This window comes from Plectropomus leopardus, chromosome 13, assembly GCF_008729295.1.
Source record: "Plectropomus leopardus isolate mb chromosome 13, YSFRI_Pleo_2.0, whole genome shotgun sequence".
NCBI lineage: Eukaryota > Metazoa > Chordata > Actinopteri > Perciformes > Serranidae > Plectropomus > Plectropomus leopardus.
Genome location: NC_056475.1, coordinates 4,471,046 through 4,495,180, shown reverse-complemented (window position 1 = coordinate 4,495,180; position 24,135 = coordinate 4,471,046). Strand labels below are relative to the sequence as shown.

The 24,135-nt window shown below is 36.8% G+C and overlaps 1 protein-coding gene across 1 annotated transcript in view; it reads left to right on the top strand.

The window, feature by feature from the left end:
• auts2a (activator of transcription and developmental regulator AUTS2 a) overlaps positions 1-23,499 on the top strand; it is a gene marked incomplete at its 5' end in the record, with an annotated part of 66,966 nt that extends 43,467 nt beyond the window's left edge. The window contains 6 exon segments of the mRNA XM_042499535.1: positions 136-165; positions 731-802; positions 18,585-18,705; positions 18,794-18,877; positions 19,111-19,351; positions 20,181-23,499. Coding sequence (XP_042355469.1) covers positions 136-165; positions 731-802; positions 18,585-18,705; positions 18,794-18,877; positions 19,111-19,351; positions 20,181-21,432 — 1,800 coding nt within the window.
• Between the last annotated feature and the right edge of the window lie 636 nt (positions 23,500-24,135).

Genomic DNA, 24,135 nt, shown 5'->3' with positions numbered 1-24,135 from the left:
AAAGCTTCATTTTAAAGGGAACATTTTAACATTTTAATTTGGGTCATAATGAATGCCACACACAGAGACTAATTAGAAGTGATTTGATTGACAGCAAAATAACTCAACCCCTTTTATTCCATCTCCCTCCCGTAGCTAACGGATCCATTTCGGCCTGTTCTCAGGGTGAGTGCTCGCTCCCTCCAGCGTCTCAGTCTCTCGTAGACACACACGCATGCTCGCACACACACACGTGCACATACAATAATAACTATGATGCCTTTAAGGGTTTTTGCTAATAGAGTAGATAGTGCCTTTGATTAAATGAGTTCTGCACTTGGAGGTGGAGTGTACCAGTTTGTACCAAAACAAAGCCCCAGTTTGGACAGTACAGCCTCTGCATGTGGAAATGCTATTGACAGACTTTAAACACTGACATGAATTGCTTGACAGTCTTTCCTATTTGAAACGACCATTCAAATCACAGTTACAAGATGCCCTATCATTTACCATATCTTTAATATGTGATTAATTAGGTTTGATATGCATTGACATGATAGCACTATGTGTGCACTGAGTGTAATCGCCTAGTAGAATATTAAGCACCATATTATGAAACATCAGTGTGGATATTCCAAAGCTTTCAATTTATTGTAAATTACAGATTTAAAGATCTGGACACACACCACACAATTTACCGTTGCTTTTTAAAAAGTAAAGTTGACATCGTGTTTTTGTCTTGTTTTCGTAGAAACCAGGGAAGTGGTGTGCCATGCATGTTCATATCGCCTGGCAGATATACCACCACCAACAAAAAGTAAAGGTGAGGACTCATCTGACTCTCTCTCTGTGCCAAACCTAGTATTAACATGTAGAATAGTCCAAATGGCATACTCTAATATGTCTGAAAATTATAAAAAAAATATGTATGTCACCAAGTATGTCACCAAAAAATCATCAAAAATGTCAGTGCCCTATGTCATCCAACAGTAACCAAAAAGATTATACTGCAATATCTTATGCGATGATCATCAAAAATGTCATAGTATAGTATTTCAACAAAAAATTTCCAAAAACCAATAGTATAGTATGTTCATCCAAAAATGTCAAAGTATACTATGTTGTCCAAAAATGTAAAAATAGACATGTTTTTTTTGTCATCCTAGCATCATCAAACACGACATAGTAGAGTATGTTGACAAAAAATTGCAGTGTCATGGAATGTTGCAGACGCCCCAAAACACCATAATGTAGCAAGTAAAACAAATGAAAGAAAATGCAATACTAAAGTGTGGCCAAAAATGTCAAAATATGACATGTCCCAAAATGACCTTAAAACAGCATGAAATAGTGTGGCAAGACACGCCATAGCATATGATGTTAAAAGAAATGGCCCAAAACACCATAACACCATAGCATGTTGAAAAAATGAGAAAGCTATGATATGGCCCAAGATGTCAAAATGAGACATGTCCTAGAAACATCTGAAAACCCCTCAAAACACCATTAAATCGTGTGCCAAGAAATAACTTAGCTTAGGATGTTAAAAAAAAAACGTTCCAAAACACCAAATAATCGACCAAAAAAGCTAGGCTAAATTACGGCAAAAATGTCAAGATATCACCCGTCTAAAAAACCGCTGAAAACTACTTTAAACTACATTAAATCACATACCGAAACACGCCATAGCAAAATATTTTGCAGAAAGGGCCAAAAACATAAAAAAAATTGCATATCCAAAAATCGACCAAAAAAGCAAGGCTATAGTATGGCAAAAATGTCAAAATAAGACCTGTCCAAAAAACTGCTAAAAACTACTTTAATCCACATTAAATAGCATGCCAAAACATGCCATAGCATCGGATTTTGCAAAAACGGCCAAAAATACAACAAAATTGAATGTCCAAAAATCGACCAAAACAGCAAGGCTATAGTATGGCAAAAATGTCAAAATATGACCTGTCCAAAAAACTGCTAAAAACTACTTTAAACCACATAAAATAGCGTGCAGAATCATGCCATAGCATCAGATTTTGAAAAAACGGCCAAAAATATAACAAAATTGAATGTCCAAAATTCGACCAAAAGAGCAAGGCTATAGTATGGCAAAATGTCAAAATATGACCCGTCCAAAAAACTGCTGAAAACTACTTTAATCCACTTTAAATAGCGTGCAGAATCATGCCATAGCATCGGATTTTGCAAAAACAGCCAAAAACATCTCAAAATTGCATGTTAAAAAATCGACCAAAAAAGCAAGGCTATAGTATGGCAAAAATGTCAAAATATGACCCGTCCAAAAAACTGCTGAAAACTACTTTAATCCACTTTAAATAGCATGCCAAAACACGCCATAGCAAAGGATTTTGTAGAAACGCCCAAAAACATAACAAAATTGCATGTCCAAAAATCGACCAAAAAAGCAAGGCTATAGTATGGCAAAAATGTCAAAATATGACCCATCCAAAAAACTGCTGAAAACTACTTTAAACCACATAAAATAGCGTGCTGAATCATGCCATAGCATCGGATTTCTCAAAAACAGCCAAAAAGGTAACAAAATTGAATGTCCAAAAATTTAACAAAAGAGCAAGGCGAAAAAGTCAAAATATGACCCGTCCAAAAAACTGCTAAAAACTATTTTAAACATCATAAAATAGCGTGCCGAAACACGCCATAGCAAAGGATTTTGCAAAAGCAGCCAAAAACGTAACAAAATTGCATGTCCAAAAGTTGACCAAAAAAAGCAAGGCTATAGTATGGCAAAATGGCAAAATATGACCCATCCAAAAAACTGCTGAAAACTAATTTAATCCACTTTAAATAGCGTGCCGAAACACACCATAGCAAAGGATTTTGCAGAAATGCCCATAAACATAACAAAAATGCATGTCCAAAAATCGACCAAAACAGCAAGGCTATAGTATGGCAAAAATGTCAAAATATGACCCGTCCAAAAAACTGCTGAAAACTACTTTAAACCACATAAAATAGCATGTAGAATCATGCCATAGCATCGGATTTTGCAAAAACGGCCAAAAATATAACAAAATTGAATGTCCGAAAATCGACCAAAAGAGCAAGGCTATAGTATGGCAAAATGTCAAAATATGACCCGTCCAAAAAACTGCTAAAAACTATTTTAAACATCATAAAATAGCGTGCCGAAACACGCCATAGCAAAGGATTTTGCAAAAGCAGCCAAAAACATAACAAAATTGCATGTTAAAAAATCGACCAAAAGAGCAAGGCTATATAGTATGGCAAAAATGTCAAAATATGACCCATCCAAAAAACTGCTGAAAACTACTTTAAATGACATAAAATAGCGTGCAGAAACACGCCATAGCATTGGATTTTGCAAAAACGGCCAAAAACATCACAAAATTGAATGTCCAAAAATCGACCAAAACAGCAAGGCTATAGTATGGCAAAAATGTCAAAATATGACCTGTCCAAAAAACTGCTAAAAACTACTTTACACCACAGTAAATAGCGTGCCGAAACATGCCATGGCAAAGGATTTTGCAGAAACGGCCAAAAACATCACAAAATTGAATGTCCAAAAATCGACCAAAACAGCAAGGCTATAGTATGGCAAAAATGTCAAAATATGACCCGTCCAAAAAAGTGCTAAAAAACTACTTTAAATGACATTAAATAGCCGTGCAGAAATCACGCCATAGCAAAAGGATTTTGCAAAAACAGCCAAAAACATCACAAAATTGCATGTCCAAAAATCGACCAAAAAAGCAAGGCTATAGTATGGCAAAAATGTCAAAATATGACCCGTCCAAAAAACTGCTGAAAACTACTTTAAATCCACATTAAATAGCGTGCCGAAACACGCCATAGCAAAGGATTTTGCAAAAACGGCCCAAAAACATAACAAAATTGCATGTCCAAAAATCGACCAAAAAAGCAAGGCTATAGTATGGCAAAAATGTCAAAATATGACCCGTCCAAAAAACTGCTGAAAACTACTTTAAACCACATAAAATAGCGTGCCAGAATCATGCCATAGCAAAGGATTTTGCAAAAACAGCCAAAAAACATAACAAAATTGCATGTCCAAAAAATCGACCAAAAAAGCAAGGCTATAGTATGGCAAAAATGTCAAAATATGACCCTTCCAAAAAACTGCTAAAAAACTACATTAAACATTAAATAGTTGACGTGCCGAAAAACGCCATAGCAAAAGATTTTGCAAAAACATAGGAAAAACGCCAAAAAAGCAAAATTGCATACAAATTGCATCGAAAAATTCACAAAAAGCAAGGCTATAGTATGGCAAAAATGTCAAATATGACCCGTCCAAAAAATGCTAAAAACTACTTTAAATACATTAAATAGCATGTGCAGAATCATGCCATAGCAGTTGGATTTTGCAAAAACAATAAAAAACATCACAAAATTGAATGTCCTTTGTCTGTCGACCACAAAATGCAAGGCTATAGTATGGCAAAAATGTCAAAAATATTGACCCGTCCAAAAAAGTGCTGAAAAACTTTAAAAGACATTAAATAGCGTGCCAAACACGCCATATTGCAAAGGATTTTGCAAAAACCCAGAAAACTTCTCAAAATTGCAGTCAGTCGATGTCTCAAATCTGGAAAGAAAGTCAAATAAATAGATCGTTACAATAATGTATGGCAATCTAAAATATCGTAAAACATGAAAAACAAAGAAAAAATGCAAAAATCATAAAAACTACAAATCACATTTTTAATTAAAAACACAACAACCTATAGCTATGGCGTGTTTTTCGGCACGCTATTTTATGTCATTTAAAGTAGTTTTTAGCAGTTTTTTGGACGGGTCATATTTTCAACATTTTTGCCATACTATAGCCTTGCTTTTGGTCGATTTTTGGACATGCAATTTGTGATGTTTTGGCGTTTTTGCTGCAAAATTCCTTTGCTACGGCATGTTTCGGCACGCTATTTTAATGTCATTTAAAGTAGTTTTTAGCAGTTTTTTGGACGGGTCATATTTTGACATTTTTGCCATACTATAGCCTTGCTTTTTTGGTCAATTTTTTGGACATGCAATTTTGTATGTTTTTGGCCGTTTTTTTGCAAAATCCTTTGCTATGGCGTGTTTTGGCACGCTATTTAATGTCATTTAAAGTAGTTTTTTCAGCAGTTTTTTGGACGGGTCATATTTTGACATTTTTGCCATACTATAGCCTTGCTTTTTTTGTCGATTTTTGGACATGCAATTTTGTGATGTTTTTGGCTGTTTTTGCAAAATCTTTTGCTATGGCGTGTTTCGGCACGCTATTTAATGTCATTTAAAGTAGTTTTTTAGCACTTTTTTGGACGGTCATATTTTGACATTTTTTGCCATACTATAGCCTTGCTTTTTGGTCGATTTTTTGGACATGCAATTTTTGTGATGTTTTTGGCTGTTTTTGCAAATTCCTTTGCTATGGCATGTAATTTCGGCACGCTATTTTAATGTGGATTTAAAGTAGTTTTTAGCAGTTTTTTGGACGGGTCATATTTTGACATTTTTGCCATACTATAGCCTTGCTTTTTTGGTCAATTTTTGGACATTCAATTTTGCTATGTTTTTGGCCGTTTTTGCAAAAATCCTTTTTGCTATGGCATGTTTCTGCATGCTATTTAATGTAGTTTAAAGTAGTTTTTCAGCAGTTTTTTGGACGGGTCATATTTTGACATTTTTGCCATACTATAGCCTTGCTTTTTTGGTCGATTTTTGGACATGCAATTTTGTGATGTTTTTGGCTGTTTTTTGCAAAATCCTTTGCTATGGCGTGTTTCGGCACGCTATTTAATGTGGATTTAAAGTAGTTTTTTAGCACTTTTTTGGACGGGTCATATTTTGACATTTTTGCCATACTATAGCCTTGCTTTTTTTGGTCGATTTTTGGACATGCAATTTTGTGATTTTTTTGGCTGTTTTTGCAAAATCCTTTGCTATGGCGTGTTTCGGCACGCTATTTAATGTGGATTAAAGTAGTTTCAGCAGTTTTTTGGACGGGTCATTATTTTGACATTTTTGCCATACTATAGCCTTGCTTTTTTGGTCGATTTTTGGACATGCAATTTTGCTATGTTTTGGCCCGTTTTTGCAAAATCCTTTGCTATGGCGTGTTTCTGCACGCTATTTAATGTGGTTTAAAGTAGTTTTCTAGCAGTTTTTTGGACGGGTCATATTTTGACATTTTTGCCATACTATAGCCTTGCTTTTTGGTCGATTTTGGACATGCAATTTTGTGATGTTTTTGGCTGTTTTTGCAAAATCCTTTTGCTATGGCGTGTTTCGGCACGCTATTTAATGTCATTTAAAGTAGTTTTTTAGCACTTTTTTGGACGGGTCATATTTTGACATTTTTGCCATACTATAGCCTTGCTTTTTGGTCGATTTTTGGACATGCAATTTTTGTGATGTTTTTGCCTGTTTTTGCAAAATCCTTTGCTATGGCGTGTTTCTGCACGCTATTTAATGTATTTAAAGTAGTTTTTTAGCAGTTTTTTGGACGGGTCATATTTTGACATTTTTGCCATACTATAGCCTTGCTTTTTTGGTCGATTTTTGGACATGCAATTTTGTTATGTTTTTGGCTGTTTTTGCAAAATCCTTTGCTATGGCGTGTTTCGGCACGCTATTTAATGTGTTTAAAGTAGTTTTTTAGCAGTTTTTTGGACGGGTCATATTTTGACATTTTTGCCATACTATAGCCTTGCTTTTTGGTCGATTTTTGGACATGCAATTTTGTGATGTTTTTGGCTGTTTTTGCAAAATCCTTTGCTATGGCATGATTTTGCACGCTATTTAATGTGGTTTAAAGTAGTTTTTAGCACTTTTTTGGACGGGTCATATTTTGACATTTTTGCCATACTATAGCCTTGCTGTTTTGGTCGATTTTTGGACATGCAATTTTGTGATGTTTTTGGCTGTTTTTGCAAAATCCTTTGCTATGGCGTGTTTCGGCACGCTATTTAATGTGGATTAAAGTAGTTTTTAGCAGTTTTTTGGACGGGTCATATTTTGACATTTTTGCCATACTATAGCCTTGCTTTTTGGTCGATTTTTGGACATGCAATTTTGTGATGTTTTTGGCGTTTTTGCAAAATCCTTTGCTATGGCATGTTTCGGCACGCTATTTAATGTGGTTTAAAGTAGTTTTTAGCAGTTTTTTGGACGGGTCATATTTTGACATTTTTGCCATACTATAGCCTTGCTTTTTTTGGTCGATTTTTGGACATGCAATTTTGTGATGTTTTTGGCCGTTTTTGCAAAATCCTTTGCTATGGCGTGTTTCTGCACGCTATTTAATGTGGATTTAAAGTAGTTTTTAGCAGTTTTTTGGACGGGTCATATTTTGACATTTTTGCCATACTATAGCCTTGCTTTTTGGTCGATTTTTGGACATGCAATTTTGTTACGTTTTTGGCTGTTTTTGCAAAATCCTTTGCTATGGCGTGTTTCGGCACGCTATTTAATGTGGTTTAAAGTAGTTTTTAGCAGTTTTTTGGACGGGTCATATTTTGACATTTTTGCCATACTATAGCCTTGCTTTTTTGGGTCGATTTTTTTTGGACATGCAATTTTGTGATGTTTTTGGCTGTTTTTGCAAAATCCTTTGCTATGGCGTGTTTCGGCACGCTATTTAAATGTCATTTAAAGTAGTTTTTAGCAGTTTTTTGGACGGGTCATATTTTGACATTTTTGCCATACTATAGCCCTTGCTTTTTTGGTCAATTTTTGGACATGCAATTTTTGTTATGTTTTTGGCCGTTTTTGCAAAATCCTTTGCTATGGCGTGTTTTGGCACGCTATTTTTAATGTCATTTAAAGTAGTTTTTAGCAGTTTTTTGGACGGGTCATATTTTGACATTTTTGCCATACTATAGCCTTGCTTTTTGGTCGATTTTTGGACATGCAATTTTGTTGATGTTTTTGGCTGTTTTTGCAAAATCCTTTGCTATGGCGTGTTTCGGCACGCTATTTAATGTGTATTTTAAAGTAGTTTTTAGCAGTTTTTTGGACGGGTCATATTTTGACATTTTTGCCATACTATAGCCTTGCTTTTTTGGTCGATTTTTGGACATGCAATTTTTGTGATGTTTTTGGCTGTTTTTGCAAAATCCTTTGCTATGGCGTGTTTTGGCACGCTATTTAATGTAGTTTAAAGTAGTTTTTAGCAGTTTTTTGGACGGGTCATATTTTGACATTTTTGCCATACTATAGCCTTGCTTTTTGGTCGATTTTTGGACATGCAATTTTGTTATGTTTTTGGCTGTTTTTGCAAAATCCTCCTTTGCTATGGCGTGTTTCGGCACGCTATTATGTCATTTAAAGTAGTTTTTAGCAGTTTTTTGGACGGGTCATATTTTGACATTTTTGCCATACTATAGCCTTGCTTTTTTGGTCGATTTTTGGACATTCAATTTTGTTATGTTTTTGGCCGTGTTTTTGCAAAATCCTTTGCTATGGCGTGTTTTTGGCACGCTATTTAATGTCAGTTTTTAAAGTAGTTTTTAGCACTTTTTTGGACGGGTCATATTTTGACATTTTTGCCATACTATAGCCTTGCTTTTTTGGTCGATTTTTGGACATGCAATTTTGTTACGTTTTTGGCTGTTTTTGCAAAATCCTTTGCTATGGCGTGTTTCGGCACGCTATTTAAAGTGGATTAAAGTAGTTTTCAGCAGTTTTTTGGACGGGTCATTATTTTGACATTTTTGCCATACTATACCTTGCTGTTTTGGTCGATTTTTGGACATTCAATTTTGTGATGTTTTTGGCTGTTTTTGCAAAATCCTTTGCTATGGCGTGTTTCGGCACGCTATTTAATGTGGTTTTAAAGTAGTTTTTTAGCAGTTTTTTGGACGGGTCATATTTTGACATTTTTGCCATACTATAGCCTTGCTTTTTGGTCGATTTTTGGACATGCAATTTTGTGATGTTTTTGGCTGTTTTTGCAAAATCCTTTGCTATGGCGTGTTTCGGCACGCTATTTAATGTGTTTTAAAAGTAGTTTTTAGCAGTTTTTTGGACGGGTCATATTTTGACATTTTTGCCATACTATAGCCTTGCTTTTTTTGGTCGATTTTTGGACATGCAATTTTGCTATGTTTTTGGCTGTTTTTGCAAAATCCTTTGCTATGGCGTGTTTTGGCACGCTATTTAATGTCAGTTTAAAGTAGTTTTTAGCAGTTTTTTGGACGGGTCATATTTTGACATTTTTGCCATACTATAGCCTTGCTTTTTTGGTCGATTTTTGGACATGCAATTTTGTTATGTTTTTTGGCTGTTTTTGCAAAATCCTTTGCTATGGCGTGTTTCGGCACGCTATTTAATGTCATTTAAAGTAGTTTTTAGCAGTTTTTTTGGACGGGTCATATTTTGACATTTTTGCCATACTATAGCCTTGCTTTTTTGGTCGATTTTTGGACATTCATTTTTGTTATGTTTTTGGCTGTTTTTGCAAAATCCTTTGCTATGGCGTGATTTTGGCACGCTATTTAATGTCAGTTTAAAGTAGTTTTTAGCAGTTTTTTGGACGGGTCATATTTTGACATTTTTGCCATACTATAGCCTTGCTTTTTGGTCGATTTTTGGACATGCAATTTTGTGATGTTTTTTGGCTGTTTTTGCAAAATCCTTTGCTATGGCGTGTTTCGGCACGCTATTTAATGTGGTTTAAAGTAGTTTTTAGCAGTTTTTTGGACGGGTCATATTTTGACATTTTTGCCATACTATAGCCTTGCTTTTTTGGTCGATTTTTGGACATGCAATTTTGTGATGTTTTTGGCTGTTTTTGCAAAATCCTTTGCTATGGCATGTTTCGGCACGCTATTTAATGTCATTTAAAGTAGTTTTTAGCAGTTTTTTGGACGGGTCATATTTTGACATTTTTGCCATACTATAGCCTTGCTTTTTGGTCGATTTTTGGACATGCAATTTTGTTATGTTTTTGGCTGTTTTTGCAAAATCCTTTGCTATGGCGTGTTTCGGCACGCTATTTTAATGTCATTTAAAGTAGTTTTTAGCAGTTTTTTGGACGGGTCATATTTTGACATTTTTGCCATACTATAGCCTTGCTTTTTTGGTCGATTTTTGGACATGCAATTTTGTGATGTTTTTGGCTGTTTTTGCAAAAATCTTTGCTATGGCATGTTTCGGCACGCTATTTAATGTCATTTAAAGTAGTTTTTAGCAGTTTTTTTTGGACGGGTCATATTTTGACATTTTTGCCATACTATAGCCTTGCTTTTTGGTCGATTTTTGGACATGCAATTTTGCTATGTTTTTGGCCGTTTTTGCAAAATCCTTTGCTATGGCGTGTTTCGGCACGCTATTTAATGTCATTTAAAGTAGTTTTTTCAGCAGTTTTTTGGACGGGGTCATATTTTGACATTTTTGCCATACTATAGCCTTGCTTTTTTGGTCGATTTTTGGACATGCAATTTTGTGATGTTTTTGGCGTTTTTGCAAAATCCTTTGCTATGGCATGTTTCGGCACGCTATTTAATGTCAGTTTAAAGTAGTTTTTAGCAGTTTTTTGGACGGGTCATATTTTGACATTTTTGCCATACTATAGCCTTGCTTTTTTGGTCGATTTTTGGACATGCAATTTTGTGATGTTTTTGGCTGTTTTTTGCAAATTCCTTTGCTATGGCGTGTTTCGGCACGCTATTTAATGTCAGTTTAAAGTAGTTTTTAGCAGTTTTTTGGACGGGTCATATTTTGACATTTTTGCCATACTATAGCCTTGCTTTTTTGGTCGATTTTTGGACATTCAATTTTGTTATGTTTTTGGCCGTTTTTGCAAAATCCTTTGCTATGGCGTGTTTTGGCACGCTATTTTATGTCATTTAAAGTAGTTTTTTAGCAGTTTTTTGGACGGGTCATATTTTGACATTTTTGCCATACTATAGCCTTGCTTTTTTGGTCGATTTTTGGACATGCAATTTTGTTATGTTTTTGGCCGTTTTTGCAAAATCTTTTTGCTATGGCGTGTTTCGGCACGCTATTTAATGTCATTTAAAGTAGTTTTTAGCAGTTTTTTGGACGGGTCATATTTTGACATTTTTGCCATACTATAGCCTTGCTTTTTGGTCGATTTTTGGACATGCAATTTTGTTATGTTTTTGGCTGTTTTTGCAAAATCCTTTGCTATGGCATGTTTCGGCACGCTATTAAATGTCATTTAAAGTAGTTTTAGCAGTTTTTTGGACGGGTCATATTTTGACATTTTTGCCATACTATAGCCTTGCTTTTTTGGTCGATTTTTGGACATTCAATTTTGTGATGTTTTTGGCCGTTTTTGCAAAATCCTTTGCTATGGCGTGTTTCGGCACGCTATTTAATGTGGTTTAAAGTAGTTTTTAGCAGTTTTTTGGACGGGTCATATTTTGACATTTTTGCCATACTATAGCCTTGCTTTTTTGGTCGATTTTTGGACATGCAATTTTGTTATGTTTTTGGCCGTTTTTGCAAAATCCTTTGCTATGGCGTGTTTTGGCACGCTATTTAATGTCATTTAAAGTAGTTTTTAGCAGTTTTTGGACGGGTCATATTTTGACATTTTTGCCATACTATAGCCTTGCTTTTTTGGTCGATTTTTGGACATGCAATTTTGTTATGTTTTTGGCTGTTTTTGCAAAATCCTTTGCTATGGCATGTTTCGGCACGCTATTTAATGTCATTTAAAGTAGTTTTTAGCAGTTTTTTTGGACGGGTCATATTTTGACATTTTTGCCATACTATAGCCTTGCTTTTTTGGTCGATTTTTGGACATGCAATTTTGTGATGTTTTTTGGCCGTTTTTGCAAAATCCTTTGCTATGGCGTGTTTCGGCACGCTATTTAATGTGGATTAAAGTAGTTTTTAGCAGTTTTTTGGACGGGTCATATTTTGACATTTTTGCCATACTATAGCCTTGCTTTTTTGGTCGATTTTTGGACATGCAATTTTGTGATGTTTTTGGCGTTTTTGCAAAATCCTTTGCTATGGCGTGTTTCGGCACGCTATTTTATGTGTTTAAAGTAGTTTTTAGCAGTTTTTTGGACGGGTCATATTTTGACATTTTTGCCATACTATAGCCTTGCTTTTTTGGTCGATTTTTGGACATGCAATTTTGTGATGTTTTTGGCCGTTTTTGCAAAATCCTTTGCTATGGCGTGTTTCGGCACGCTATTTAATGTGGTTTAAAGTAGTTTTTAGCAGTTTTTTGGACGGGTCATATTTTGACATTTTTGCCATACTATAGCCTTGCTTTTTTGGTCGATTTTTGGACATGCAATTTTTTGATGTTTTTGGCTGTTTTTGCAAAAATCCTTTGCTATGGCGTGTTTCGGCACGCTATTTTAATGTGGATTAAAGTAGTTTTTAGCAGTTTTTTGGACGGGTCATATTTTGACATTTTTGCCATACTATAGCCTTGCTTTTTTGGTCAATTTTTTGGACATGCAATTTTGCTATGTTTTTGGCCGTTTTTGCAAAATCCTTTGCTATGGCGTGTTTTGGCACGCTATTTAATGTCATTTAAAGTAGTTTTTAGCAGTTTTTTGGACGGGTCATATTTTGACATTTTTGCCATACTATAGCCTTGCTTTTTTGGTCGATTTTTGGACATGCAATTTTGTGATGTTTTTGGCTGTTTTTGCAAAATCCTTTGCTATGGCATGTTTCGGCACGCTATTTAATGTCATTTAAAGTAGTTTTTAGCAGTTTTTTGGACGGGTCATATGAGGGTTTGACATTTTTGCCATACTATAGCCTTGCTTTTTGGTCGATTTTTGGACATGCAATTTTTGCGTTGTTTTTGGCGTTTTTGCAAAATCCTTTGCTATGGCGTGTTTCGGCACGCTATTTAATGTCATTTAAAGTAGTTTTTAGCAGTTTTTTGGACGGGTCATATTTTGACATTTTTGCCATACTATAGCCTTGCTTTTTTGGTCGATTTTTTTTGGACATGCAATTTTGTGATGTTTTTGGCTGTTTTTGCAAAATTCCTTTGCTATGGCGTGTTTCGGCACGCTATTTAATGTGGTTTAAAGTAGTTTTTAGCAGTTTTTTGGACGGGTCATATTTTGACATTTTTGCCATACTATAGCCTTGCTTTTTTTGGTCGATTTTTGGACATGCAATTTTGTGATGTTTTTGGCTGTTTTTGCAAAATCCTTTGCTATGGCGTGTTTCGGCACGCTATTTTAATGTCATTTAAAGTAGTTTTTAGCAGTTTTTTGGACGGGTCATATTTTGACATTTTTGCCATACTATAGCCTTGCTTTTTTTAAGTCGATTTTTGGACATTCAATTTTGCTATGTTTTTGGCCGTTTTTGCAAAATCCTTTGCTATGGCGTGTTTTGGCACGCTATTTAATGTCATTTAAAGTAGTTTTTTAGCAGTTTTTTGGACGGGTCATATTTTGACATTTTTGCCATACTATAGCCTTGCTTTTTTGGTCGATTTTGGACATGCAATTTTGTGATGTTTTTGGCTGTTTTTGCAAAATCCTTTGCTATGGCATGTTTCGGCACGCTATTTAATGTCATTTAAAGTAGTTTTTAGCAGTTTTTTGGACGGGTCATATTTTGACATTTTTGCCATACTATAGCCTTGCTTTTTTGGTCGATTTTTGGACATGCAATTTTGCTATGTTTTTGGCCGTTTTTGCAAAATCCTTTGCTATGGCGTGTTTTGGCACGCTATTTAATGTCATTAAAGTAGTTTTTAGCAGTTTTTTTGGACGGGTCATATTTTGACATTTTTGCCATACTATAGCCTTGCTTTTTTTTTGGTCGATTTTTGGACATGCATTTTGTGATGTTTTTGGCTGTTTTTGCAAAATCCTTTGCTATGGCGTGTTTCGGCACGCTATTTAATGTGGTTTAAAGTAGTTTTTAGCAGTTTTTTGGACGGGTCATATTTTGACATTTTTGCCATACTATAGCCTTGCTTTTTTGGTCGATTTTTGGACATGCAATTTTGTGATGTTTTTGGCTGTTTTTGCAAAATCCTTTGCTATGGCATGTTTCGGCACGCTATTTAATGTCATTTAAAGTAGTTTTTAGCAGTTTTTTGGACGGGTCATATTTTGACATTTTTGCCATACTATAGCCTTGCTTTTTTGGTCGATTTTTGGACATGCAATTTTGTGATGTTTTTGGCTGTTTTTGCAAAATCCTTTGCTATGGCATGTTTCGGCACGCTATTTAATGTCATTTAAAGTAGTTTTTAGCAGTTTTTTGGACGGGTCATATTTTGACATTTTTGCCATACTATAGCCTTGCTTTTTTGGTCGATTTTTGGACATTCAATTTTGCTATGTTTTTGGCCGTTTTTGCAAAATCCTTTGCTATGGCGTGTTTCGGCACGCTATTTTAATGTCATTTAAAGTAGTTTTTTAGCAGTTTTTTGGACGGGTCATATTTTGACATTTTTGCCATACTATAGCCTTGCTTTTTTGGTCGATTTTTGGACATTGCAATTTTGTATGTTTTTGGCCGTTTTTGCAAAATCCTTTGCTATGGCGTGTTTTGGCACGCGCTATTTAATGTCATTTAAAGTAGTTTTTAGCAGTTTTTTGGACGGGTCATATTTTGACATTTTTGCCATACTATAGCCTTGCTTTTTGGTCGATTTTTGGACATGCAATTTTGTTATGTTTTTGGCTGTTTTTGCAAAATCCTTTGCTATGGCATGTTTCGGCACGCTATTTAATGTCATTTAAAGTAGTTTTTAGCAGTTTTTGGACGGGTCATATTTTGACATTTTTGCCATACTATAGCCTTGCTTTTTGGTCAATTTTTGGACATGCAATTTTGTGATGTTTTTTTGCCTGTTTTTGCAAAATCCTTTGCTATGGCGTGTTTTGGCACGCTATTATTTAATGTGGATTAAAGTAGTTTTTAGCAGTTTTTTGGACGGGTCATATTTTGACATTTTTGCCATACTATAGCCTTGCTTTTTTTTGGTCGATTTTTGGACATGCAATTTTGTGATTTTTTGGCGTTTTTGCAAAATCCTTGCTATGGCGTGTTTCGGCACGCTATTTTATGTCATTTAAAGTAGTTTTTAGCAGTTTTTTGGACGGGTCATATTTTGACATTTTTGCCATACTATAGCCTTGCTTTTTTGGTCGATTTTTGGACATGCAATTTGTGATGTTTTTGGCCTGTTTTTGCAAAATCCTTTGCTATGGCGTGTTTCGGCACGCTATTTAATGTGGATTAAAGTAGTTTTTAGCAGTTTTTTGGACGGGTTCATCATATTTTGACATTTTTGCCATACTATAGCCTTGCTTTTTTGGTCGATTTTTGGACATGCAATTTTTTTGTGATGTTTTTGGCCTTTTTGCAAAATCCTTTGCTATGGCGTGTTTCGGCACGCTATTTAATGTCATTTAAAGTAGTTTTTAGCAGTTTTTTGGACGGGTCATATTTTGACATTTTTGCCATACTATAGCCTTGCTTTTTTGGTCGATTTTTGGACATGCAATTTTGTGATGTTTTTGGCCCTTTTTGCAAAATCCTTTGCTATGGCGTGTTTCGGCACGCTATTTTATGTCATTTAAAGTAGTTTTTAGCAGTTTTTTGGACGGGTCATATTTTGACATTTTTTGCCATACTATAGCCTTGCTTTTTGGTCGATTTTTGGACATGCAATTTTGTGATGTTTTTGGCTGTTTTTGCAAAATCCTTTGCTATGGCGTGTTTCGGCACGCTATTTAATGTGGATTAAAGTAGTTTTTAGCAGTTTTTTGGACGGGTCATATTTTGACATTTTTGCCATACTATAGCCTTGCTTTTTTGGTCGATTTTTGGACATTCAATTTTGTGATGTTTTTGGCCGTTTTTGCAAAATCCTTTGCTATGGCGTGTTTCGGCACGCTATTTAATGTCATTTAAAGTAGTTTTTCAGCAGTTTTTTGGACGGGTCATATTTTGACATTTTTGCCATACTATAGCCTTGCTTTTTTGGTCGATTTTTTGGACATGCAATTTTGTGATGTTTTTGGCCGTTTTTGCAAAATCCTTTGCTATGGCGTGTTTTTGGCACGCTATTTAATGTCATTTAAAGTAGTTTTTAGCAGTTTTTTGGACGGGTCATATTTTGACATTTTTGCCATACTATAGCCTTGCTTTTTTAAGTTGATTTTGGACATGCAATTTAGTGATGTTTTTGGCTGTTTTTGCAAAATCCTTTGCTATGGCGTGTTTCGGCACGCTATTTAATGTGGATTTTAAAGTAGTTTTTAGCAGTTTTTTGGACGGGTCATATTTTGACATTTTTGCCATACTATAGCCTTGCTTTTTTGGTCGATTTTTGGACATTCAATTTTGCTATGTTTTTGGCGTTTTTGCAAAATCCTTTGCTATGGCGTGTTTTGGCACGCTATTTAAATGTGTCATTTAAAGTAGTTTTTAGCAGTTTTTTGGACGGGTCATATTTTGACATTTTTGCCATACTATAGCCTTGCTTTTTTGGTCGATTTTTGGACATTCAATTTTGTATGTTTTTGGCCGTTTTTGCAAAATCCTTTGCTATGGCATGTGTTTCGGCACGCTATTTAATGTCATTTAAAGTAGTTTTTAGCAGTTTTTTGGACGGGTCATATTTTGACATTTTTGCCATACTATAGCCTTGCTTTTTTGGTCAATTTTTGGACATTCAATTTTGTGATGTTTTTTGGCCGTTTTTGCAAAATCCTTTGCTATGGCGTGTTTCGGCACGCTATTTAATGTGGATTTAAAGTAGTTTTTAGCAGTTTTTTGGACGGGTCATATTTTGACATTTTTGCCATACTATAGCCTTGCTTTTTTGGTCGATTTTTGGACATGCAATTTTGTGATGTTTTTGGCCCTTTTTGCAAAATCCTTTGCTATGGCGTGTTTCGGCACGCTATTTAATGTCATTTAAAGTAGTTTTTTTTTTTTTTGGACGGGTCATATTTTGACATTTTTGCCATACTATAGCCTTGCTTTTTTGGTCGATTTTTGGACATGCAATTTTGTGATGTTTTTGGCCCTTTTTGCAAAATCCTTTGCTATGGCGTGTTTCGGCACGCTATTTAATGTGGATTAAAGTAGTTTTAGCAGTTTTTTTGGACGGGTCATATTTTGACATTTTTGCCATACTATAGCCTTGCTTTTTTTGGTCGATTTTTGGACATTCAATTTTGTGATGTTTTTGGCCTTTTTTGCAAAATCCTTTGCTATGGCGTGTTTCGGCACGCTATTTAATGTGGTTTAAAGTAGTTTTTAGCAGTTTTTTGGACGGGTCATATTTTTGACATTTTTGCCATACTATAGCCTTGCTTTTTTGGTCGATTTTTGGACATGCAATTTAGTGATTTTTTTTGGCCGTTTTTGCAAAATCCTTTGCTATGGCGTGTTTCGGCACGCTATTTAATGTCATTTAAAGTAGTTTTTAGCAGTTTTTTGGACGGGTCATATTTTGACATTTTTGCCATACTATAGCCTTGCTTTTTTGGTCGATTTTTGGACATGCAATTTTGTGATGTTTTTGGCCTTTTTGCAAAATCCTTTGCTATGGTGTGTTTCGGCACGCTATTTTAATGTCATTTAAAGTAGTTTTTAGCAGTTTTTTGGACGGGTCATATTTTGACATTTTTGCCATACTATAGCCTTGCTTTTTTGGTCGATTTTTGGACATGCAATTTTGTGATGTTTTTGGCCCTTTTTGCAAAATCCTTTGCTATGGCGTGTTTCGGCACGCTATTTAATGTGGATTAAAGTAGTTTTCTAGCAGTTTTTTGGACGGGTCATATTTTGACATTTTTGCCATACTATAGCCTTGCTTTTTTGGTCGATTTTTGGACATTCAATTTTGTGATGTTTTTGGCCCTTTTTGCAAAATCCTTTGCTATGGCGTGTTTCGGCACGCTATTTTATGTCATTTAAAGTAGTTTTTAGCAGTTTTTTGGACGGGTCATATTTTGACATTTTTGCCATACTATAGCCTTGCTTTTTTGGTTGATTTTTGGACATGCAATTTTGTGATGTTTTTGGCCGTTTTTGCAAAATCCTTTGCTATGGCGTGTTTTGGCACGCTATTTAATGTCATTTAGAGTAGTTTTTAGCAGTTTTTTGGACGGGTCATATTTTGACATTTTTGCCATACTATAGCCTTGCTTTTTTAAGTCAATTTTTGGATATGCAAATTAGTGATGTTTTTGGCCCTTTTTGTAAAATCCTTTGCTATGTCATTTAAAGTAGTTTTTAGCAGTTTTTTGGACGGGTCATATTTTGACATTTTTGCCATACTATAGCCTTGCTTTTTTGGTTGATTTTTCAGTCTCTTTTGCGACATGATTTATTAAGACGATTTTGGCTGTTTTTTCAAGTAGACATATTTTGGCGACATATTATACTATGACATTTTTGATAATTTTTTTGTTTACTTTTGGGTGACATACTATAGTATTTTTCACAACATGCTGACTACATAAATATTGTATTACTCTTTAAACTTTTATTGTTTTAACTGCAGTTTTTGTTAGTCGGGCTCTAATTTAAAGTTTTAGCATAAGAACTTAAAGATGAGATTGCTTGTTAACCTGTCAACAAATTTTTAACACTTACCTATCGTGACATTGCAGTCAGCCATTGATGGATTCCTACTGTCTCTTCCCCTTTCAGGTCCCACGCATCCATCAGGAGGTCCTTTTGGTCATCCGCCCCACCATCCTGGAAACTTCCTCACCCCAGCGTCTCATTTAGGTAAAAAGACTCTTCAGTTTGGGTCTTCTCAGTCTCCATCTGAAATAGGAAAAAAAGATGTGATATGATATGTGATGTCTCTTTTCAGAACCTTTCAGTCGGCCTGCATCATTTGGAGGACTGGGATCCCTCAGTTCATCAGCCTTTGGGGGACTGGGCAATCCAGCACTAAGTGAGTTTCTACCTCATCCTATCACTGTCGGTATTTCCTATAATAATCCTTGTTGCTATGTGAAATGTGTCCAATCTTAAAGTTTTGTTTCTAATTTAGAGGTATTGCTCACTCATGCTGTAGAAGAACGTCAGAAATGGAATTTAAATACAGATATTCACCAGTGCAAGTTGTCAAGATACGCATTTAACTTGTGTCCTGCCGTGTTTTTCCACGTGTTGAATCCCTAACAGCGGCCAACTCAGTGTTCGGCCATAAAGATGGCCCCAACGCACAGCAGCACTTCAACAGCAGCAGTAACAGCAGCCACCAGGAGCCGTGGAACCGCCTGCACCGCACACCGCCCTCCTTCCCCACACCGCCACCCTGGCTGAAACCCGGAGACTCTGAGAGGAGCACATCGGCCAGCTCGCACGAGAGGGACCGAGACTCTGAGAAGCGGGACTCGCTGGTCAGTAAAGACGACAAAGACAGGTGGGTGTTGCCAAAAATGACTACTCTGATGACTAATGACATGAATAGATAAAAATATCTTTGGAGCAGATCTTTTGGCCTTCTTCAGGGTTCCTACTGGCAAGTTAAGAGTTAAAACTGTTATTTAATCACCACCTGAAATTTAGGTCAAATTTGAAATTAACGACAATTGAAGCATTTTACTGTTTACATACTGCATCACTCACCTTATTTATATCTATTCATTTATTCATTTATGTATGTAATAACCCAGTGTTTTATTTATTATAGCGTTTTTATTTAATGATCAACGAGAGTACTTTATTTAAGTATTTTTCATGTACTAACTGGCCGGAATTACAATAAACAATCCTCAAATACTTTTACAACAACCAAATTAAAGAACAATTTTGCCCAAAAGTCTATTGTCACATGAAACATGACATTTTTTGGGATTGAACTGCTTGGACTTCTGTCATGATGAGCTGCAGGAGCAGAATTTGGTGAATTATTTAACAAAAAAAGATGCTGCCAATTATGTTGAGATTTTACAATGCGATATAAAAAAAAGAGGGTTAACAAAATCCAATTTATTTGCCGGTATCTGAGCATTTTTTAATACTTCTGAAAGATTACTGTAAGTCATTTAAATAGAAATTAAGGCCTTATTTATAGATTTACGAATTAAAGGCTATTTAAGGCTTTTTAAGGATCTTTGAATCACTATTTCTTTGTATATTATGTTTTATCTAATTGTTTCAATTTGGAATAAGTGTTGAAAGATTAATTTCGCTCTTTGACAGACGCAGAGTTACTGATACTGATGGAGGTATTTTCTTTGTGCTTTTAGGGACTCTGTAGAAAAGCGTCATCCGAGCCATCCGTCCCCAATCCCCGTCAATCCCATCAGCCTTCTGGGCCACACCAGACCTCCAGAGCACCACAGGAACCACCTGCCCCCTTCTTCTGGAGAACCCCAGAGGGACAAGGAGAACAAGGCCAAAGACAGGGAGAGGGAGCACTCCGACTCTTGGAAAGACAACGGCACAGATGACCATAAGCTCAAAGACAACCAGCACAGCGACAAAGACACGCCCATCATCCACGACGGCCGAGTTTCAGAGGACAAAGTGTCCAACAGGGGGACACCGTCACCCTACATACGGCAAACCAGCCTAGAACGTCCCAATGGCGGGTTGAGCCGGGAGGCCCTGGAGAAGAAGATAGATCTGCCGTACGAGCACCAGAAGAAGAACAGTGAGGTCAAAGTGAAGGAGGAGCGAAAGGAGGAGCAGGACGGAGCCGCAGAGAGGGCAAGCGAGCACCCGACGCAGGCTCCCTCCACGCCAAATCTCCACCCTCCCTCCTCCATGCCTCTGCCCATGAGCATGGCAGGCGTTCACTCCATCAACAGCATCAGCAGTTTGGAGAGGACTCGAGTGGTGGCGCCCTTCATGGGCATCAGCCCCATCCCGGGAGCCGACAGGTTCCCTTACCCTGCCTTCCACTGGGACCCGATGAGGGACCCCTACAGGGGCCTGGACATTCACAGACGGGACCCGTTGGCGAGGGACCTGCTGCTGAGGAACGACCCTCTGCACCGGCTGGCAGCGCCGCGCCTCTACGAGGCTGAGCGCTCCTACAGGGACCGTGAGCCTCATGACTTTAACCGCGACCACGTGCACCCTCTGGCGCTGGAGCAGAGGAGGGAGCAGGAGCGCGCACATCTGGAGGAGCGCGACCGCCTCAACATGCTCAGAGAGGACTACGAACACGGGCGCCTACACCCGGCAATGCACCACCCTGCCCTTGACGGACACCTCCCACACCCGGCCCCGGGCCTCATGGCGCCCGGGCTCCCGGGCATGCACTACTCAAGGGTCAGTCCCTCAGCTGCGGCGGCGGCCGCAGCAGCTGCCGCCGCCGCAGCCACCGCCCATCAGAACGGTATCCTGAACAAAACGCCACCCACCGCCTCTCTGAGTGCCCCGCCCCCGCTCATCCCCACGCTGGGCCCCCGCCCCGGCTCACCCAGACGGACTACTCCCCTGGCCACAGATATCAGAGACAGACCGGCTCACAAAGACATCGAGGCACGGTGAGCTGAGCCTCAGTGCCCCCGCAGCGCCGTGCCTCACTAACACTGAACTCACACCCAGCACTTAGCTTTGGGCAAAGCCAGACTGTAACATAGCTGTGAATAACTTATGTGGGCGCAGACGTTCCCGCAAAATGAATTGTTTTTGTATAAAACTAAAAAGAGACATTAATCATGGAACAAAAAAATCAACAACAAATTTTCAAAGATTTTTTTCGGGTTTGCTCCAGCTTTTTGTGTGCGTTCTTTCTCTTGTATTAAAGCGACGCGGAGTCAGACTGAACAATTTTTGGAATGTACAGGTACTTTAGCACTGACGGACAGCAAAGTGTGTAGATAACGTGTACAGTCGCTGTGCTCACTCTGTATGGATTAAAAATCATGGTACAAATATGCAAAAGGGTGTTTTGAAAGCTTTACTTTGAACACATGTAAATAGAGGAGTATTACAGCAGTGATTCAGAATGTGCTTTTTGCTTTTTTCTTTTTTCGTTTTCTCGGTTGACGCAGCTGATTAGCATTGTACCAGAGACCCCATATTTCAACTATGCAACAAAATGTCTGGGCTCCCTTTCTGAAAGCTGGCCTTCTCACCACTACTGACTGTGTGACAATGAAAGGACGAACAGCTGTATTCTCTCCACAACTCAGACACTCACTCAGTGCGTTTACAGGGTGTCAAAAACGTCAAATTACTGCGTCAGTCCGACTAAAACTGGACTTTTAAAATACATGTAAACATGCTGGTCCAACTGAAATCATACTAAGCTGAATTTCTCTAAATTGGACAAAGACAGCCAGATAATTCAGCTGTTAACGGAGCGACTCCTTCATTACTGGCAATTATAATAATAACAATAGGGACCGTTCGTTATTTATGAGGGGGGAAAGGGTGCTGCTAAATGGGTAAGGCACTGAAAAAAAAAAGCACTGTTTTCTATTTTGACTTGAGGGTGAGGGACACACAATTTTAAATGGTGTATTTCTGGTGTTTGTTATTTATCTTCTCTAATAAATAAAGTACACAGGGTTCCTGCAGATTAATGCTAAGTAGATTTTTTTAATGTCTCATCAGTTTTTAATAGCCAAAATTAAAGGACACTTTTTTGGGCCAAATTTTTAGTTACATTAAACACGACTTGTTTTCGTTCAGTGAAGAAGTTAAATTATCTACATCTAAAAGTGGAACACATGGAAGGCAATGGACAAAATAAAAGTATTAATTTGGTTCACGAACAGAGGTGGGAAATATAGAACATTTTTGGCTGTTTTTTGGGGGAATTTCGTTTTTCTCAATCAGCACACGAGATTCTACTGCGTGGATTCCCATCATGACAAATTCAAGAAAATTATTATTATTGTTATTAAATTATTTAACACAAAAAAGGTAGAAATTATTTTCATGTTTTACAATGCAACGTAAAAAAAATTAAACTCAAAAGTAAACTCCATCTTACCATTTCCGAGCATTTTAAGACTTTTGAAAGATTGATTTAAGTCAATTAAACACCAAATAAAGCCTTATTTTCAAATTAATGAATTCAATGCTTTTTAAGACTTTTTGAGGATCTACAGGAACCCTGGTACAGTCCCTTAGGGTCAGATTTAGGTCAGAGTGTAGATGGGGCGTATTTTAGCCACCTAAAAAAAAAATAAATTAATATCAGTGTAAGAGTACACTATATTTGAGTATTTGTTCCTCTTAAACGTACACAATAGCTGATGGAGGCAGCGTTAGTGGATAAAATGACGTTTGTTTTTCAATAAAGTCCGGTATTTTTGATATAATGGCTTAAAGTCTGCGTCGGTAAGGGCTTCGTAACTGCAAGGTAAAGCGGTGAAAACACTACGTACATCGTGTAAACTTAAACTGAAATTTTCTTTTAGGTGGCTTAAAAATAATCAGTTAATGCAGAGTTTGCTCAGCGTTATTTGATTAGACGTATTCTATCCGAAACTTACTGTAAATAAACACTGTGATTTGGTCTATAGCGGGGGGCCACGTACAGCCCAATATTATGTCAAACAGGCCAAAACCAGTAAAACCATCAGATATTTTACAGTTTAACAAACGCTGATACAGTTTGATGTTTGATTTTCAGTAAAGGTATTGTTGGGGATTTTTTTATTGCGCTTTAAATTTTCAGATTTGAACTCATTTCAAGATAAATTTTATTTTGGAATATTTCTAAATTTTTATAATAAAATGGTTGAATTTTGTGTCTGTATACCAGTCCAAAGTCAAGAATAGATTATTTAATTTTTATTACCAGCAACCCAAAAAAATCAAAGAAAAAAGACATTTTACTCAAAATTTAGTGGTATTTACATCATAATTTGTGGGAGATAAAATCACTCGGGCTGTGGCTCGAGTATTAATGACTTCTTTGAAATTTGACATCAGATTTGAGAATCTGGCACCTTTACTTTAATTTACACAAAAGAGACGTTGATATTAAAAAGACAAATAAATCTGACTGACGAAGAGAGTTGTGACAGTTTGCACACAAAAAATTGGTAAACTTTTAGTGTATGTTTGACACCCCTGGTCTATAGTGGCGGAGTCGGACATAATTTAGTCAATAACTCAATTCTAGCCCCGGTGCTTATGTACTGTGACAGCACAGAAGTCCAATTAAAGGCCTAACGGAGCTTAAACCGTAACTCGACTCAACTGTCCGTGTAAACGTACTGAGTGATCCACACA